At 39.9% G+C, this 20,100-nt stretch overlaps 1 protein-coding gene across 2 annotated transcripts; it reads left to right on the top strand.

The window, feature by feature from the left end:
* The first annotated feature begins 649 nt into the window (after positions 1–649).
* Positions 650–16,121, top strand: LOC117404982 (uncharacterized). Of its 2 annotated transcripts, XM_034007811.3 has the most exons (6): positions 650–1,308; positions 8,777–8,862; positions 8,977–9,020; positions 9,758–9,896; positions 12,522–12,695; positions 13,029–16,121. In XM_034007811.3, the coding sequence occupies exons 2-6, from the start codon at positions 8,854–8,856 to the stop codon at positions 13,686–13,688; spliced, it is 1,026 nt and encodes a 341-aa protein (XP_033863702.3). In that variant the 5' UTR covers positions 650–1,308; positions 8,777–8,853; the 3' UTR covers positions 13,689–16,121. The 2 variants fall into 2 exon arrangements, with proteins under 2 accessions (XP_033863702.3, XP_033863703.3); XM_034007812.3 differs by lacking the exon at positions 8,777–8,862 and having other exon boundaries at positions 653–1,308.
* Positions 16,122–20,100: the final 3,979 nt, after the last annotated feature.

Here is a 20,100-nt window from a genome sequence, read left to right as displayed (position 1 = left end):
CGTAAATAGAGAGAAGAAATGTGATTATTGTTATAGTTTTTTGTATTATATTATTTTGACCAGAATTCTTAATTATGCCAGGTGAGGATTTTTCCTTTCAGATGTCGCTAAATGAGTAATAATATTTGCACCTTGCGTGTCCTGAACTATAAAGTTCAAACGGCTTTGAACAAAAAGCAGGACTCGCTTTATCCATTACTTTTAAGTTGTATCAAATGAAAGCCTTTGACACAAAATGACGACTGAAAACACAACTTAGGAACTTAAACGTAACAGATTATTAACATACAATTGCAGTTTAACATAAACGCTCTAATGCTTCAGCGTCGGTAGCAAACCCGCTTTTTTTGTAATTTCTAATATTAGGCTATAGTTCCAACAAAACATTATGTTTAAAACGGTTCATAATAGTAAATCGATTATAATAGAATAATATTCATAATGTTGCCTCCTTTAATGCCGTTCCACTACGCCTCGTGGCATTGACTGACAGATTGATCATTAACTACCAGAAATTGACCGATTAGCACGTATTTACTTGCCTATACCAGCTATAAAATCGATAAGGCGAATCTCTTGTCACAATATCGCACACCGGTCCGCATTCATTTTATTCGCCATTTTTTAGGGTTTTATTTTCAGATAGGTAACGTGCCGTACCGCACCAGTCTGGTTCCGAATCGGGTCGGACAGGCCAGTGGAAAAGGGGAGGTCTCCCATCCAAGTACTGACCAGGTCCAGCCCCGCTTAGTTTCTGAGATCTGACCAGAGCCGGCTTTCAGGGTGGGAAGGCTGTGAAGCATCTTGTTTTGTAAGGTTGCATTTGAAACCTTAGCTGGGACCAACTCAAAATGACAACCCGCTCACCTCACTTATCAGATCTGTATTTCATAGAGTTATCTTTCTCTTTTTTGTAAGTATCTCATTTCTTCTACTCATAAAAAGAAAACGCTATTGAATACAGTTTTGTAAGTGTGATTAGCGGGTTGTCAAAGTTTTGATTTTGCCATATGTATTCAATATAAATCACACCGCATTAATACAATGAAACTTACGCGTCGTGACCTGTATTGCATTCTAACTTTGTTCTGTATTGTATTCCTTTTAGAAAAGTGTCGGTAATTTGTGTTGAAGCCGCTGAGCCCACGTGCCTGTAAAACTTTCAGTTTTGTTTTCAGAAAAAAAGAAGCTGCGCGGAATAAGGCTTGTGAAATATGATGAAATAGTTTTCAGTACCGCTCCGGTAGTAGCTATAACAAGCTCGCAGGTTCCTGTTCCCGAACGGACGTCTGAAGTACCGTATCCCAGGTATGCCAACTTATCGATTAATCAAAATCATTCTACATTGAAATGTGATTGAATATGCTCCACTGAGGTGAATACACAGCCAGATACATTTCAAGAAGTCTACAATTCATGCAATTAGTTAAATCGATGTGTAAATAGGTACTCGAGCCATTAATACCGCTGAACTTTCACGTAGACAGGCGATTAAAATATTGCATTTTAAGTATTATATATTTTAAATGATTATATTGTATTTAGTTTAGAAGTGTAAGAGTGATATAAAACAGGGACCATCTGTAATTTTTAGCTTTGTTAGCAAGAATTCTCCACCTGTCCGGTCACTGCGAGCAATGAACTGCTGAGTAACTAACAATATGGAAACCGTGAAGCACTTCCTCTGCGCACTGTGTAAAAAATAAATACAAATTATTATGAAGTATTAATCATCACCCCCGACTTTAAACCTCACGAACTTCAGAACTAAATATACTGTAGCGTGCACGGGGGAAGGCAGCAGTGGGGCTGGTAGGTGACGTAATCACACACAGACATAAGCCCGATATACGCTCCTTGCAAAGGTGCGGCTCTTTTGTACAGCGGGATCGGCGCTGTGCTTTAGTGCGAGAGGTCCCGGGTTCGTGCCTGCCCCTCCGCCTGTGTATGGATCGCCTCGCCCTGTGGGATGCGCCTGCCTGCGGGAACCAGGATCGCTACAATACAATGAAACGCTTATACTTCGTTTACATGTCATCCGTTCGCATAAATGAGCTGTTAACGAGCAAGATGGGCTGAATGGCCTCCTCTCGTTTGTAAACTTTCTTATGTTCTTCTGTTCTTTTTCCTCTGGATGGGGAAATCACGCCTGCGCAGTGTACCTTTGGGTGCGTCCGTCTTGCAGATCTACACCATTGAGGCAAGCTGGGCTCGCTGCCTGAGGCTCAGTCTGACGTCACGCGCAAGCTATAGAAAACGCCTCGTCTAGCAGCAGTCACGCACTTGTAAACATTGAACTACATGGCTATGACATGATTATTGAGTGATTTCATTATTTTGTAAGAATACGTTTTTTGTTACAACTCATTAAATGATATGTGTGTGAGTGTTTATGGTGCATCAATCATTCACATAATTATTATTAGTTTATTTAGCACAGACTTACAGAGACTAGGGTGTGTGAACTATGCATCAGCTGCAGAGTCACTTACAATTACATCTCACCCGAAAGACGGAGCACAATGAGGTTAAGTGACTTGCTCAGGATCACACAATGAGTCAGTGGCTGAGGTGGGATTTGAACCGGGGACCGCCTGGTTACAAGCCCTTTTCTTTAACCACTGGACCACACAGCCTCCTAAACAACATAACATGTATTCATGATGAATGGTATCTTATTAATATTTATTGATTGATTTATTAGCAGGCGTCCTTACCCAGGGCTACTTACAGTTGTCACAAAATATAGACATTTCAAGAATCAATAAGGGCAAGTACAGTACACAATAACTTCAGTCTTAATAAGAGCACAGCATACCGCACATGATTCAATGCAGGCCCAGTTCAAGCAAGAGCAGATAATATGGCGATAGTTACATCAGGGTTAGGTATGAGTGCTGAGTGCAGTGGAGTGGAAAACAGGCACAACTACAATAACACAGACCCAGTTAACAATAAGGCCAATTCAAGTGCAGGACTGAAATACAGATCTGATAAGGAGCAATAGTAGGGAGCAGCAAGATGGGGGCAGAGGAGTACGAGTTAAAGGGCATGTAAGCTTGAGTGATATTGAAGAGAGGAGGCTTTTCATTTACATTACTACACAGCACTATGTTGTACTTAATGTTGAACTAATCTAGGATGATTGCTAATCTTACTCTGTGAAACCAACTCTCTATATGTGTTAGAATGAATTTAGTACATTAACATTGTATATATTTAATCTTTTTTATTGATGTATGTAATATATACCGTGAAAACGGCTGTTGGCAGCTTTCTGGTCTCATTAGAAATGGCTAGTTATATGTCATTGGCCTCCGCTGAGAAGGGAGCAGCAGTAGTTTCAGTGTTGTGCTCTACAGGTGATTCGTGATCTCTGCATAGTTTCTTTGGTCCACAGCCGCAGACAGCCCCCTGCAGCTGCGCTCGACTGTCGAATCTGCACAGATTTGCAAAGGTGGAGCTGCGTGATGTCACACAGAATCCCTCACAACACAAGATTCTGTGCCGATCTGTGCAAAACTAAGGAAATCTGCAAATATTATTGCTACAGGAATGCACCCCATTACTGAATGTTCTGTAAACCTTCAAGTTACAGAGTAAATAACGAACTACAATACCCAGAAGCCTTTGCTCTAAATTAAACCAAACGGCAAGAAGTAAAAAGGGCGCTGAACAGAAATAGAATGAAGAATGGCTTGAAGAACGACCGAAGCCTGTTTTGTGTTCTCTGCATGCAGAGCTCTGTTTCACTCTAAGTCTATTTGATACCTCATTCAGTCACTTCAGAGCACCAGCTTACGATACTTATGAAAGAAAATAAAGAAAAGTTGTTTTTGAGAACAGCAAGGTGGGGTGGGAATTAAATAGAGGTCTGATACTGAGCAATGGTAGAGAGCAGCAAGGTGGGATTTAAATAGAGGTCTGATACTGAGCAATGGTAGAGAACAGCAAGGTGGGATTTATATAGAGGTCTGATACTGAGCAATGGCAGAGAGCAGCAAGGTGGGGTGGGATTTAAATAGAGGTCTGATACTGAGCAATGGTAGAGAGCAGCAAGGTGGGATTTATATAGAGGTGTGATACTGAGCAATGGTAGAGAACAGCAAGGTGGGATTTAAATAGAGGTCTGATACTGAGCAATGGTAGAGAGCAGCAAGGTGGGATTTATATAGAGGTCTGATACTGAGCAATGGCAGAGAACAGCAAGGTGGGATTTAAATAGAGGTGTGATACTGAGCAGTGGTAGAGAGCAGCAAGGTGGGATTTATATAGAGTTATGATACTGAGCAATGGCAGAGAGCAGCAAGGTGGCATTTAAATAGAGGTGTGATACTGAGCAATGGCAGAGAACAGCAAGGTGGGATTTAAATAGAGGTCTGATACTGAGCAATGGCAGACAGCAGCAAGGTGGGATTTATGAGGTCTGATACTGAGCAATGGCAGAGAACAGCAAGGTGGGATTTAAATAGAGGTCTGATACTGAGCAATGGCAGAGAACAGCAAGGTGGGATTTAAATAGAGGTCTGATACTGAGCAATGGCAGAGAACAGCAAGGTGGGATTTAAATAGAGGTGTGATACTGAGCAATGGCAGAGAGCAGCAAGGTGGGATTTATATAGAGGTGTGATACTGAGCAGTGGTAGAGAGCAGCAAGGTGGGATTTAAATAGAGGTCTGATACTGAGCAATGGTAGAGAACAGCAAGGTGGGATTTAAATAGAGGTCTGATACTGAGCAATGGTAGAGAGCAGCAAGGTGGGATTTATATAGAGGTCTGATACTGAGCAATGGCAGAGAACAGCAAGGTGGGATTTATATAGAGGTCTGATACTGAGCAATGGCAGAGAACAGCAAGGTGGGATTTATATAGAGGTCTGATACTGAGCAATGGCAGAGAGCAGCAAGGTGGGTGTGACAGGATGGACCGAGGTTTGAGACTCAGAGACAGTTTTAAAGTTCAAAAATAAAGTTTTTAATAGACAAAAATAATCAAATAAATAGGCACGAGGGCCAAACAAAAAGGTTTCAAACACAAAATACAAACACAAAACAAAAACTTACAAAATAAAGTTTCCAGGCTGGGCGTTGCCTTCACTGGAACAGAAAACAAACTGAAAACACAGCACAAACCAAACACTCTTCTCTTCTAGAACTCTCTCTCCAACTCTCTAACTCTCCCCTAGCCAGGGCCTCTCCCCTGGCTTTTATCCCCTGTGGCTGGAGCCCAATTATTCAATAATTACTGATTAGTCAATTAGGGCTCCAGCCACATTCTCACATGTTTTTCTGGCAGGGAGGAATTTTAACCCCCTCCCTGCCAGTCCCAACATTGATCATAAAGACGGGGCAGTACCCCGTCACAGTGGGATTTAAATAGAGGTATGATACTGAGCAATGGTAGAGAGCAGCAAGGTGGGATTTAAATAGAGGTCCGATACTGAGCAATGGTAGAGAACAGCAAGGTGGGATTTAAATAGAGGTCCGATACTGAGCAATGGCAGAGAGCAGCAAGGTGGGATTTAAATAGAGGTCTGATACTGAGCAATGGCAGAGAACAGCAAGGTGGGATTTAAATAGAGGTCTGATACTGAGCAATGGTAGAGAACAGCAAGGTGGGATTTAAATAGAGGTGTGATACTGAGCAATGGTAGAGAGCAGCAAGGTGGTATTTAAATAGAGGTCTGATACTGAGCAATGGTAGAGAACAGCAAGGTGGGATTTAAATAGAGGTCTGATACTGAGCAATGGTAGAGAACAGCAAGGTGGGATTTAAATAGAGGTCTGATACTGAGCAATGGCAGAGAGCAGCAAGGTGGGGGGCAGGTAATGCAAGTTAAAGTGCAGTTGGGTGTCATATTGCCCAGAAGCGGAGATCTGAGATCTATAGGTGCAGTCTGAATAAGTGTGTCTTGAGGAGGCGTCGGAAGGTGGTCAGGGACTGGGCAGTCCTGACATCCATGGGTAGATCATTCCATCACTGATGGGCGAGGCTGGTGAAGGAGCAGGCTTTAGAGGTAGGGGAGCGAAGAGGAGGTACAGTCAATTGTCTAGTGCAGGAGGAGCAGAGAGGTTGTGCAGGGAGAGATGCGAGTCTGGAGGTAGCTGGGTGCAGTCTGGTCGAGGATGCGTACGGTGATCGGGAGTCAGTGGAGAGAGCGGATCACTGTATATACAGCACTGTGCGCTGTAACCTTACTTGGTTATCCTTGGTACTTGTTCTGGGCTTGCTTGTTTAGACACTGTAAAAGACTCGCACCCACTCGGGTTCGTTGCCCCTTTAAAAGCAGACCCAGGACACGCAAATGGAGGTTTTAAGGCACACTTGCATTATTATTAATACTAACAAAAAATAAACAAAACAAACACCTAGCTCTTTTTTTGAGGACTTAACTAAAAACAACCAAGGAACCTAAAGGAAAAACAGGACAGCTAAACAAAACAAACACAATGTTACACAGCACGCTCCACAAGTGCTTTCACACTACCTTTTCTCTTTGTACACCTGTACACCCTGACAAGCGGGCTCTTCACACAGCAGTCCCAAACAGACCGGCTGCTTTTCTTAAATACCCTGCACCTGGCTCTAACTTACAATGCTAGCCAGGTGCAGGGGATCATTACTAATTAAACAATTAATCGAATTAAATTAAACAATTAAACAAACTAAGGCTGTTCCCCTCTGGGAGATGTAGTCCTATTCCCCCAGGACTACACTATCTCACAACACTTACTATATTTCTTGCACATTATTGTAAGTCGACCTGGATAAGGGCACCTGCAAGAAAATAAATAATATTATTAATAATGCACAATTAGATATTTCCATTTTAAAATGATCCACATGCAGTGTATTTCAAATTATTCTGCGTTATGAATCCACCGATTAGAATTAAGACCACAATAAAAATGGAATGATCTTTTTGCACAACTCCATTTGTGGCCCTGCTGTTATAGATTAATAGAAATCTTGACTCTCCCTTAACTCTGACATCAGCTGTTACTGATTTAATATTGTGCTACATTGCACAACCCGTTGGAACAAACAGTTTCATATAGATCACCTATAGACCACCTATAGATCAAATATCAGAGCAGTCATATTAAAAGCTATTCCAGGGCTCCAATACAATACAATACAATACAATACATATAACATATTTAATTTCATATAGTGTCTTCATGCAGAACACCCAAGAGAGTTTTGTATGTATATATATATATATATATAAATGAATATATATATTTTTAAATGAATCCGGAATTTAACAGGAAGCCAATGCAGACCCGGAGCAATATGTTGTGAGCGTTTTGTGTGAGTAAGCATTCGAGCTGCAGCGTTTTCAACCGGTTGGAGCCAATATGTCGTCTTGAAGGCATCCACCAAATAAATGGCTAACAATAATAATAATAATAATAATAATAATAATAATAATAATAATAATAATAATAATTATTATTATTATTAAGCCCATTAACCGAGCCAACTAATTAAGAGACTGGCCAAAGCAACAACCAGAAGACCCTGAGGCTGTGGAGAACCTGGGCTGGCCAGCACACAAACACACAGGACTGGCCACCCCTGCTGTAGACAAAACAAGGCCAGCACACAAACACACAGGACTGGCCACCCCTGCTGTAGACAAAACCAGGCCAGCACACAAACACACAGGACTGGCCACCCCTGCTGTAGGTAAAACAAGGCCAGCACACAAACACACAGGACTGGCCACCCCTGCTGTAGACAAAACCAGGCCAGCACACAAACACACAGGACTGGCCACCCCTGCTGTAGACAAAACAAGGCCAGCACACAAACACACAGGACTGGCCACCCCTGCTGTAGGTAAAACAAGGCCAGCACACAAACACACAGGACTGGCCACCCCTGCTGTAGACAAAACAAGGCCAGCACACAAACACACAGGACTGGCCACCCCTGCTGTAGGCAAAACCAGGCCAGCACACAAACACACAGGACTGGCCACCCCTGCTGTAGACAAAACAAGGCCAGCACACAAACACACAGGACTGGCCACCCCTGCTGTAGGTAAAACCAGGCCAGCACACAAACACACAGGACTGGCCACCCCTGCTGTAGGTAAAACAAGGCCAGCACACAAACACACAGGACTGGCCACCCCTGCTGTAGGTAAAACAAGGCCAGCACAGGAGCACACAGGACTGGCCACCCCTGCTTAGCCAAGAGCAGCAACATCATTTCCCCTGCAAGGACAACAAGGCCAGCACAGGAGCACACTTTTCAGTGCCAGTTCCGACAATCTCAAAAGTTCTGGTCGGAACATTCGACTTCCTGGAGTCGAAACGGTGGAGGAACCTTTTAAAGTGCTCTGAAGAACAATTTTATCAAACGCTTACTGAGAAAAAACGCACCAAATGATCCCTTACTAAAAAAAATGTAACCCTGTGTGTTTACCTGGGAGCTCTCACAGATTCCTTCATGTTTAATACAGTATGGGGAGCGCCTGACTAATGCGCTTTCAGGAGAGACCACACCGGCGGTCCGTACAATTTGATAGAAAACTGTTTTCTTCAACATTCTCAAATCTTTTGTGTATAGCCTCTCATGACCAGTTAACAAGGAACTTGTGACTTTGCTGGTTGTTGTTATTGTTTCACATAGAATTGTTTTATTGGGATGAAGTGTTAAAAAGTTGTGAAACATCTGAAATCCAAGCTGAGAGAAATCAAAAATTAGAATAATAGTTGTTAATGTCAAAGAATTTAACTTAAATGTTGTTTTATTTTTTTTTTAGGCAGAACAAAAAACAATTTAAAAACACACAAATAAAAACAATAGCTCTCCTCCATTTGAAACTTACCAGCAGAACTCATGGATAAGGTACTGTCCCACAGCTTTTTATCAACAAAAAAATATTCATAAAACATGTGTTGCCATTAACCCCTGCCCCCAGTAAACATTTAATGACTCTGCTTCTCTTTGTGATAAAAACAGACTCCCCAAGCATCCGTCGCCCCTGTGGAACATGGAGTGTCTAGGTAAGTATTACTGGCAGGCCGCACTACTGGAAATGCATGGAACAGTGCTTATTTGTGGCAAGGTTCTTTCTCTATATCACTGCAGTTTAAATAGGGCAAAGTGCCCGATATGTGAACACTTTAGTTTAAGGTATAAGTATGTTGGTTATATGTTGAAGTATAACAAATCAAATAAAAAAGCAGGTTTTACTAATAATGGTTGTTCCTTATCAAATGGACATCAGACACATTCTAGCATGAGTTATACAGGCCTATAATACTTAGGCTACATTTTCTATTGTATTATGTGTACTCATTATTTTTAGTTTATTTAGCAGACACCTTTATCCAAGGGACTTACAGAGACTAGGGTGTGTGAACTATGCATCAGCTGCAGAGTCACTTACAATTACATCTCACCCGAAAGACGGAGCACAAGGAGGTTAAGTGACTTGCTCAGGGTCACACAATGAGTCAGTGGCTGATGTGGGATTTGAACCGGGGGCCTCCAGATTACAAGCCCTTTACTTTAACCACTGGACCACACAGTCTCCTATATACTTATAACTGTTTATGAACACAATATTTAACTAGAAGTTTTTTTTTTTCCCCCAATGTCATCGAAACTAGTTGCAATGATATTACTAGACTACATGAAATAAATACAAAAATGTAACTATTGCATTGCAGTTCATTACACTGTGACCTTACATTTGACAACACAAGCTGTGTAAAGTGTCATTTTTGTTTTACAAAAGGAGAAATATGGCAAAGGTCAAAAACGATTCAAATGAGAGGGCGAGACTGATAAAAAGTGGATTGAATTTTATCTTGGAGTTCGGTAAACACATTCAGTTTGAGTCTGACCTTGAGCGTCGGAAGGAAGTTATGACTGAGGTATGTCCAGACACTTTTTTCCTTGTTGTTATTTTTAGTTTCTCTTTATTTTACTAGGAAGTCTCATTGAGATTAAGACCTCTTTCACAGGCGAGACCCAGCCAAGAAAGGCAACAGCAACACAGTACAAAACTATAGAGTGCATTAAAACACAGGCAAGTCACACTCAGAACAGGAAACAAATCATTAAAAGTCAAAACTGCTGGACTAGTTAAAACACGCACAACTCTCAGTCAGAAGACCATGCAGCTTAATCTTAGATTGGACTACCCAGCTAACCATATAGGGTTGTGGGGATATTGCAACAATATTGCACTTCTGCTTTGGCAATGGAACAAAGTCATGTACTAGCCATGCAAATTGGTAGACTCCAGGGGGAGCTGTCAAAACATTGGACAATAACGTATGACATTCTAACAACCACATGGTCAACCACATTGAAACAATGTTGCACTTCGGTTGCAATAACAGAACAATACAACGTATGACCATGCAAATCTGTAGACTCCAGGGGGAGTTATGAAAACATTGGACAATAACGTTGCAAAATGACATTTATAGCACTACAGTCCCTTACCATCTTATCACCCTTATATCAGCCATTGTAATAATAATCATTAATAATCACGTGTTCCTATGTGTTGCTACAGCTGTTTAAATAAGGTGTGTGTATTGTGTTAGATATTTTTACCACTTTTTTTACATTAAATTTCCGTTCAGTTTCCAAGATGGCGTCTCAGGTACCCTTCAGGAGAATTTCAGGACTACTTTTCCCATCATCCGCCCATTCACGTATGTATGATGGGGATGATAGGGAAATGTAGTTCCTGAAATACTCCTGAAGAGTACCTGAGACGCCATCAGTTTCCTACAGCTGTGTCTGTTCTGAATACAGCTTAGTTTGTGTGAGAAGAAACCAAGCTTGTCATTGAGCAATCTTTAGCAATCAGAAGCATAATCAACAAGTACAGAGAAACATCTGTAATTGACAAGCCCAGGACTGGAAGCCCCAAAAAGCTGTCTGACAAGGATGAGCAGTACTTGGAGATAAGATCCTGAAGGACAGAGGCCACTTTTCAGTTGTTGGTCGTCTCACATACTGTCTTCGATTAGATCCACCTTAGACCATTGTTTCATAGTCCAGTTTCTGTGTCCTTGTGCAGATTTGAGCCTTTTAGTCTTGGTCCATTTGTTAACACAGGTTTTCTAACTGCAACACATCCTGATTTCACAAGCGACCTGTGTACTGTTTATGGATGGGCGACAACATTTGAGCCTTCTGCCAGTTCTGTTGTCAATTCAATGCTTGTCTTCTTTCTATTCCTGAAGGGTATTGTGTAAGGTATAAACCACGGTGGGCGGTTCTCATCATATGTACCACGAGTGGGCCTTTAACCACCCCAGAAGTGGTATATATCATCAGAAACGCACGACCCAAAGTGGTTTATACCATTTATAACACGGCTACCTGTCATTTGTGGGAAGAAAAATAATTAAAATGCATTTAAATTAAGACAAAACCAGAAACTTTGATTGTGTATCCATCCGCAGTGTAATATAGTCCCACGTTGAATGTAATTCATTATTCGCTTTAAAAATAAATTGCACATGTTCGTTTATTGTGAATTTCTGCATCGAAAGTGCCATTTCACTAGAAACTAGAGGACTGAGCACAAGCTGTGATGATGGGCAGAGTTTCAAATGACAGTAAGGAAGGGGAGCAGCTGCGATGGCGACTGAAGCCGGATCATAAAAGCGAGCTTGTGAACTCGTTGTATGCAAGGCACACATATTCTAGTACATTTTCATCCTTTTGGATCTCAAAATCTGTTTTTTTAGTTGTCGCACACCCTTGCGTCCAGGTCATGCCAGATTAAGTTGACGATCGAGCCTGACTACGCACCAAGCCAACCCCGGTGTCAGGGGACAGTGCCTCTGTTTCCCGCAGACACTTCAAATCCAGGCCGGTGATTCAGGAGCTGGTGTCTGGCCTTGTCTTTACCTGCTTTTCTAACAGTTTTCATGATAAATAAATAAATTATTGCTGGTTTTAAACTCACTGTCAGCAGAGATGTTAAAACTTTTACTGTTAAAATATGGATTTATTCCAGCTCAGCATTATACAACGGGAGACTGAATAGAGGTCCCCAGTTGAGCTTCTTGCATAAAATTCCCTTAATGATTCTTTGGACATATTTCCATATTTTTTCTTTAAGTACATTAACCAGCCCATGCTGTAGTTTTTGATTTTTTTTTCAATCTTTGTTTTCTTCGGTTTCATTTAGCTGTTCCTCATCTACTGTTATGGGTCTACTCTTGCTGGAGCACTTATTTTATTTATTTATTTTCAAATGACTGCTGTCTTCACTCACATAAGTTGGTGTTGTACCAGTTATGTGGAAAATAGTTAATAGGTGAAATGCCACTCATTTTTGGCAGTGGTTTTGTAACTAATAACAAATAAAATGGCAGTTTGTCATGGAATTTAGAATGCAGTGGTGCGTAGTGATTTATTCAGCGTGAAGCGGCTCATTAGTATGCAAGCTGTGCTATACGCTATATATTACGCACGGTCATGTGATGCTGTTTAACCAATCAGAGGTTGTTATTTCTTCTTGTAATCAGGTGCTTCATTGCATATTCTTCCTGGGTCACATTTACAAAAATCCTGTTCCACCGGTGAGCTTCTTCACCACAGAAGAACTCTTGCTGCAGTACAAGGAGCTGTTCCCCAGGGCGTTCCAGCAGTATGCCAGCCATCTGCCCACACGCACCCCCTTTTCCATCCTGCTTGCTCTGGTACGTTTTCAACTCGAAAGACACATGATAGAAAAAAAAAATTGATGAAAATGGATCACTTTACATTTTAAACAAACAAACAATAAACTTAAAATGTACAGTGTCTTAATGTGTTTGTTTTCCTTTTGTGTTTCACACTTAGCCATTTGGTAAAGAGATCAACACCTCTACTTTTCCTTTTAGAACAGCATTTAAAAGAAAATGATCATCCTTTTCCACTACTTTTCTAGAGATAGATTTGAGCCCCGGACCCCAGTGTTGAATTGTCTTTAGTTGTGTATTAATGCAAGCATGACAATACTACCTTTGTTTTTTTGTTTTTCTTTGACAAAGGTTTCGAGGAGGAACGGTTCTACAAACAGTGAGGCTATACTGAACCATCTGGCCCAAATTAAGAAAGAATTGCAGGACGATGACCAAGCTGAAAACAACTACACTCTCACAGCCACGGTCATCACTGAGTGCTACTCAGGACACGGACAGGAGTGGTTCTACGGCGCGTCCCTGTCTTGTAGTGGCAGTGTAGAGACTAGGATCATGATTGCCCTCTCATGCATCGAGACCTGGAACAAGGCTGTAGCACATGCAGTCTGGAATGCAGAGATGAAAAGAAACAGTTGCATCGAATTTCCAAGCTATGTGTTTTGCACAGCCTATAAAATAGATCCTAAATCAGACTCCTATGTCACGATAGCCCCACGTAGTAAATGCTACACAATCTTTACCGACGTCACATTCAAGCCTCCTTTTTGTGGTGAAAGAGGCAGCGAGAAGTTTCGTCTTGGAAACTGTGCTGAAACCGAGTCTCTGAGTCACCTCCTTGATGCAGAAGAAAATGTCAGGAATGAAACTAGAGCTTATTTAGATGGAAAAGAGGTCACTGTCGACAGAGCCAGCATCATAGAAGAGGCAAAGTTGAAAGCTAAAGAACTGCTGGGACCAAGACATTTTGAAATAACGGGTAACATATTTAATTTCTTCCAGTCACAATGAACGGGCTGCCTGAAGTCTAACCCTTACTGCAGCAGTGTGGAGTACCGGTTAGGGCTTTGGACTCTTGACCGGCGGGTCGTGGGTTCAATCTCAGAACAGCTTTTAGCATTCACCAATTATAAGGGATCCCAGATAAACACCCCAAATTACTGTCTTATATTCACAACTAATGAAATATTTTAACAGAAAAACTGTCTGCCAGCGTGGAACACCAAGGTCACACACACCGATTCAAACTTTTATTTGTGGTTACTGGCTTCAGTAACGCTGCTGGATTGTGTTTTTTGATCAGACTATTTTTTGTTTTTTTGTTTTTTTTTCGAGAATGGTGCTGTTTAATATCTCCAGTCCCTTTTCCATCTCCACTATCATCCCTCGCCCCCCCCCTCGAGAATGGTGCTGTTTAATATCTCTAGTCCCTTTTCCATCTCCACTATCGCCCCCCCTCGAGAATGGTGCTGTTTAATATCTCCAGTCCCTTTTCCATCTCCACTATCACCCCCCCCCCTTGAGAATGGTGCTGTTTAATATCTCCAGTCCCTTTTCCATCTCCACTATCACCCCCCCCCCTCGAGAATGGTGCTGTTTAATATCTCCAGTCCCTTTTCCATCTCCACTATCACCCCCCCTCGAGAATGGTGCTGTTTAATATCTCCAGTCCCTTTTCCATCTCCACTATCACCCCCCCCCTCGAGAATGGTGCTGTTTAATATCTCCAGTCCCTTTTCCATCTCCACTATCACCCCCCCCTTGAGAATGGTGCTGTTTAATATCTCCAGTCCCTTTTCCATCTCCACTATCATCCCTCGCCCCCCTCGAGAATGGTGCTGTTTAATATCTCCAGTCCCTTTTCCATCTCCACTATCACCCCCCCCCTCGAGAATGGTGCTGTTTAATATCTCCAGTCCCTTTACCATCTCCAATATCATCCCTCGCCCCCCTCGAGAATGATGCTGTTTAATATCTCCAGTCCCTTTTCCATCTCCACTATCACCCCCCCCCCTCGAGAATGGTGCTGTTTAATATCTCCAGTCCCTTTTCCATCTCCACTATCACCCCCCCCCTCGAGAATGGTGCTGTTTAATATCTCCAGTCCCTTTACCATCTCCAATATCATCCCTCGCCCCCCTCGAGAATGGTGCTGTTTAATATCTCCAGTCCCTTTTCCATCTCCACTATCACACCCCCCTCGAGAATGGTGCTGTTTAATATCTCCAGTCCCTTTTCCATCTCCACTATCACCCCCCCTCGAGAATGGTGCTGTTTAATATCTCCAGTCCCTTTTCCATCTCCACTATCATCCCCCCCCCCCTCGAGAATGGTGCTGTTTAATATCTCCAGTCCCTTGTCACGAAATCCGCGTGTTCAGATTTCTTTACGTACTCTTTTTATTTGCTCAGCACACACTCTTATCTCAGGGGAGACGTTAGGAGGACAGAGATGTTATTACTCCTAGTGGGATATAGTTTGTGCTCTGGACCCGCAGTATACCCAGATGACTAATATAGAACTCAAGAAATTGACAGACTCATGTATTTAAAGTGTTTTTACGAATCGGAGTATGATCAGTACTCGTTCGGTTTATTAACGGTTAAATATTGGATAGAGTAGCTACAGGCTACGGCGTATCCCCAGCTGAAAGACACACTGGGCAGTCCAGTGTCTTAACAGATATCAACGTTAACACTTTAATACATGTATATATGTGTTAATCAAGGCCGACAAGCAGGCCAAGAACACGTCATCTAAAGTACCCAATGGTCTATTTCAGCACGTTCAACAAAACTCTCTCTTATTTCTAAAACATAGCGTGAGTCCCTTATGGCAATACATGCAATACATGTGAGATAAAATAATAATAATTGCTTAATGCTTACCCTTTAATATAAATCGTAAAAGGATATGGCTGTCTTCACCAGGCAAATGAAACTGAATTCAATCAGCTCAACTGTGTAGGTTTGCAAAAGATGGACCACCTTGCCCTGTCTGGGATGAGTGTGGTACTCCATTGAAATTACTCTGGAGTTTTATAGGTTTTTCGTCTCATTGGAATACATGGGACGCCTCAATTAAATCCAATCATTAATCAGGTGAGACAGTTCTTATCCATTTTACAAACAATAGTTTTCAAAAGATCCGGACTAACTTTTCAGAATTAATAGGTGTCATGTACTCAATAAATTCAATATCTCATTTCTAACTCCAAACATATGATCTCATTTCTTTGCTTTCTTCCGAGCCCCTCCTTTATCTGAAAAGTTAAGTGACCCAAGGTTCCCAGGATCTTGGTTTATAATATAATATAAAAACACTACTGCATGCAAAACACTAAGTTTATATGTGTTATATATGAGACATGTTCTTAATATGTGACATCATCTTCTAAGTGATTATATTATGCTAAATTAAAGGTATGTGTTTCTTTTAACTTCATATTGTTTCATCATTTTGTTAATGAGTCAGTTTTGATTCCATATACCATTGTCTAACAGAGTATTTGACAAAAGTTTGTCTCATACAATATTCAAGTCATTTAGTTTCACTAAGTTTAAGTGGTAATAGTTTTCATTACAATTATTTATCCATTAAGAGATGCACTGACCAGGCTCTGACCTGTACCTCTCTGGGAATATGTTACTGCTAGCAGTTTGCACAGTCTCTTGTTTTTTCCAAGGTCAGAGTCTGTGCAAACACTTTTTTAGATATATGACCTGTCCATTAAGCCATGAGTTGTGCATATTATTTCAAGACATTTACTTATCAGTACTAAACCACTAACTCCATCTCTATGAGGCTTGCAGCTCTGCTGAAGTGGAACCCAAGGACATTCCCTCTTTCTAGATAAGAAGAGATGCCCTGGTTTCACTGTAGCAGTTTCAAATCACCACATTATAAGGAATCCATCTACCATCATTAGACAATAGTATAGTGGATTAATAACAAGGTACATTATAGTATATTATTACAAACTTAACACAAAAACATAACACAACACCTTTTTAACTTCTATACTTCAAGGGATATCATAATGTCTAGAAGTCTTATTGTTCAATAGAAAGAAGAATAAACTTGTACCATTTTCCCATTTAAGTAAATCGAATACTGCTCCAGGTTTTAATCTTCTTATCACTACAGCAAAGTCGTGAACAAGCAATAATACTTGTCAGTTTTAAATAATATGTTTTCTCATTATAGCAAATACTTAAAACATATTATTAATCTTATGAAATAAGTGTTATGAACTATAAACAGTTTCAATTAGCACTGAACCTGTTTCATTATAAGATAATCTTTCAATTAATTTACCTTTGTTTATCAATTGCTATAATATTATTTTGGTGAATCCCTTTTAGGATTTAAATCCAAATATAGGCCAGTATAACTGCATTCAACTAGGCCTGACCCTTTGTTCATACAAAATCCAGCCGAGACAGGATTTTTCTCAAGACCTCTGGCTTGTTAGTTAATCTTTTGGTCATAAAGAGTCTCTTCTTATCTTGTTTTTGGAAAACATAAATTTGTCGGTGTTATTAACGTTCACTTTTTGCCGGAATGGTGCTTTTTATCAAGCGTCATGCTTTCTGAAGATAAGATATACAAGTGGTAAATCGTTCATTATATATATATTTTAAAAATTCTCAGATTGCTAAATGTTTAATTAGAACCATATGTAGACTGACCTATTTCATGGAGCAAGAGAGCCACCTACTAGTGGTACAAGGATACTCTTTCTTTATCCTTCCTAATATCTTTGACACTTCATTTTATAATACATTCCATATTTAAAATCGCCTAGTACATATTCAGCATATCCATATGTTCTCAGCAGGATTCAGCTTCTGTACCAGGTTTCGCTCTTAGTTGTTTCCACAAGAAGTCCCTTGATCCAATGTTTCTCCATCACAGGTGTGGATTTCCATGGCCTGACTTCATTCCTATAAGATACTTGGACACGTTTAGCTGTAAATATTATTTCTTTATATTTCCTTTTGTTCGCACAGAGTCATTTTGCGAGGTACGCCTTCCATCCAGAACACTGAAGGAGGCCAAAACTCACTGTTATTCATATTTTCTGGTATCCAATTACTGTTCTGCCTCACATCATCAGTTGGCAGACACAATACAACTGAATCTGATTCAATTGATGAACCATTTACTGTAGCTTACTAAGATCCTCCATGCAATGGAGTCTAATGTTTTACTATATGGAATAACTAGTTCAGCGTCACCTGCGACATTTCCCCCTCTTGGTTCCTCAAATGAATCAGATTCAAACCAAGACTCTGAGTCCTCATAAAGGACACGAATAGAGGAAAGCTGAGGTGCAGTATAACAGTATTGTTTACATGAGTTATAAAAGACCTCATTAGTTTACTTACATTTTTCAAATATTAACACGTTTCCAAAATCCTTACTGCTTTATGGAATGCATATTTATCATTCCCCACTTACAGGAGTTACACAAATATATTTCTTTCTATACCATAAGGTCTGCTGGAAAGGTATTTAAAGATTATCCTATATAAATGAATCCCCATTAATTACTATGACATAAAGAACATGTTCAGCAAATTTCAAGGCTCATGCTATGGGTCCTTGTTTATTTATTTTATTATTTTATAATTTTATTCTTTAATTTTATTTTTATTTTTAATACTATTACTATTATTATTATTATTATCTGGGAAAACAGCTTGTAACAGAGAAAAACCGCTTGCTTCTCGATCAATGACCTGTCTCACCTTTCGGTTATTTATTCGCAAGATCTCTATTGAAATATGAGTGCAAGTTTTTATTTTGTCTTATTACAAGCAGATATATGTGTTATAATTAATATATCTCCCAGACTTGAATAAACTTCAAAGTGTTTTAAAATGTTAAAATGTTCTCAAAATGATGTTACAAAAACTCATAGGTCTTAACAAAGTATACATAATTACTAAAACCAAGACAGGCTCAACTATCCTTGAAGTTATTTTCATTTCAAACTTATAACATTCTATTGCTTACAGCATCATACCCTATTAGCTGCTTCCACTGTACCTGTACCTAAGGAGTTAATCTGGCTTCCAGCTGGCTTGCTTATCAGTGTTGCTATGGTTTCCAAGCAAGTTTTTACTCCCTCCTTTCAATCCTGGCCACAGATTCAAAAAAGTTAGTACATATACATATACATCCAAATTGCTCTCTTAACTTTCTGTTATTTTCCTTTGCATGGTTTTTGCTTTACTTATCAAGACAATAATTCTGTTACATTCCTTTTATGAAAGCAGAATATAAAAGTTTCAGTTTTATTTTAATGATAGCCAAATATATCCATTAAAATAATTACATTTATAGTATAAAAGGTTTTACTTTCATTACTATTCAAATGTATTATTGCTCATTTTGATTTCAAAGTTGTTGTTTTTTTTTTTTTTTTCAATTCATGTAATAAAATAAAACCATGTCAGGCTTCACTTATAACCATTACAGAATTACTAGTAAACTACAATAACAATTTATTTATTTATTTATTTGTTAACAGAATTTCATTTCTTTAAATTATACTCTAGTTAAATAGTATAATGCATTCTTTCTTTTCTTAAATTATTTTAGCCAAATTAATAATATGTCTTTTAATTTTTCATGCAATTTATAATCCAAATATTTATTTTTGATTCTTAAAACCAGTTATTTCATTCATGAAAATATTTTCAATATAATATTTCCAGGTACAGTTCTTAATCTGTTCTATTTGCACAGTCACATTATCAAACAGAAGTCTCTCTCTCTCTTACCTCTGCCTGCCTGCATGTACCACTAAATTACTGGCAAAGTAACACACTCTGTCTGCTGTTCTCATATTACCTCAGTAGTTGTCAGCTGTTTTCTTTATGTTTTTGGTATCTCCTACTTTTAAGGAGTGGTTCCACAAAATCCATCATTGCTTTTTACCAAGGGCTGTTCCCTTTCAAATCTGAGCATAGGTTCCACTGTCCTTCTATTGTTTTGGTTGTGTTGTAGACAGGGCAAACATCTTCTGCAAACCTCCACAGTTTCAGCATATAATTCAGGACACCAACATTCACGTAACTGACTTAAGATTCCCCTGAGTGCGCTATAATTCAACTACTTCCTGGGTGAGCTGTCAGTAATATGATCTTTCAGCTTGCTTCAGGAGACACTATCTTTTAGCTTGTTTCAAACAGTTTGTATAAGATCCCCTGTTCCAGCTGGTATCTGTCTCCATCAGGCGGATATTCAGACCACAGTTGGCTATCAGCAAGCAAACTTGCTGCTGATGCTAGAAAAGTCAAAATTTTAATAACCTTGTACTGCTTCTTATGCCAATTCATCAGCATGATTATTTCCAATTATTGTTACTTCCTTCCCCCTCTGGTGACCTGCTGTATGCTGAACACTGAGTCTA

The sequence above is a fragment of the Acipenser ruthenus genome, chromosome 42 (assembly GCF_902713425.1).
Source record: "Acipenser ruthenus chromosome 42, fAciRut3.2 maternal haplotype, whole genome shotgun sequence".
Taxonomy (NCBI): domain Eukaryota; kingdom Metazoa; phylum Chordata; class Actinopteri; order Acipenseriformes; family Acipenseridae; genus Acipenser; species Acipenser ruthenus.
The sequence above is the reverse complement of the archived record's forward strand: the minus strand, read 5'-3'. Positions and strand labels throughout refer to the sequence as shown.

Coding starts and splice junctions, on each gene's coding strand:
- LOC117404982 (XM_034007811.3), top strand. Junction 9,021..9,757: donor GTGGAACATGGAGTGTCTAG/GTAAGTATTACT, acceptor GTTTTACAAAAG/GAGAAATATGGCAAAGGTCA. Junction 9,897..12,521: donor GGAAGGAAGTTATGACTGAG/GTATGTCCAGAC, acceptor TCTTGTAATCAG/GTGCTTCATTGCATATTCTT.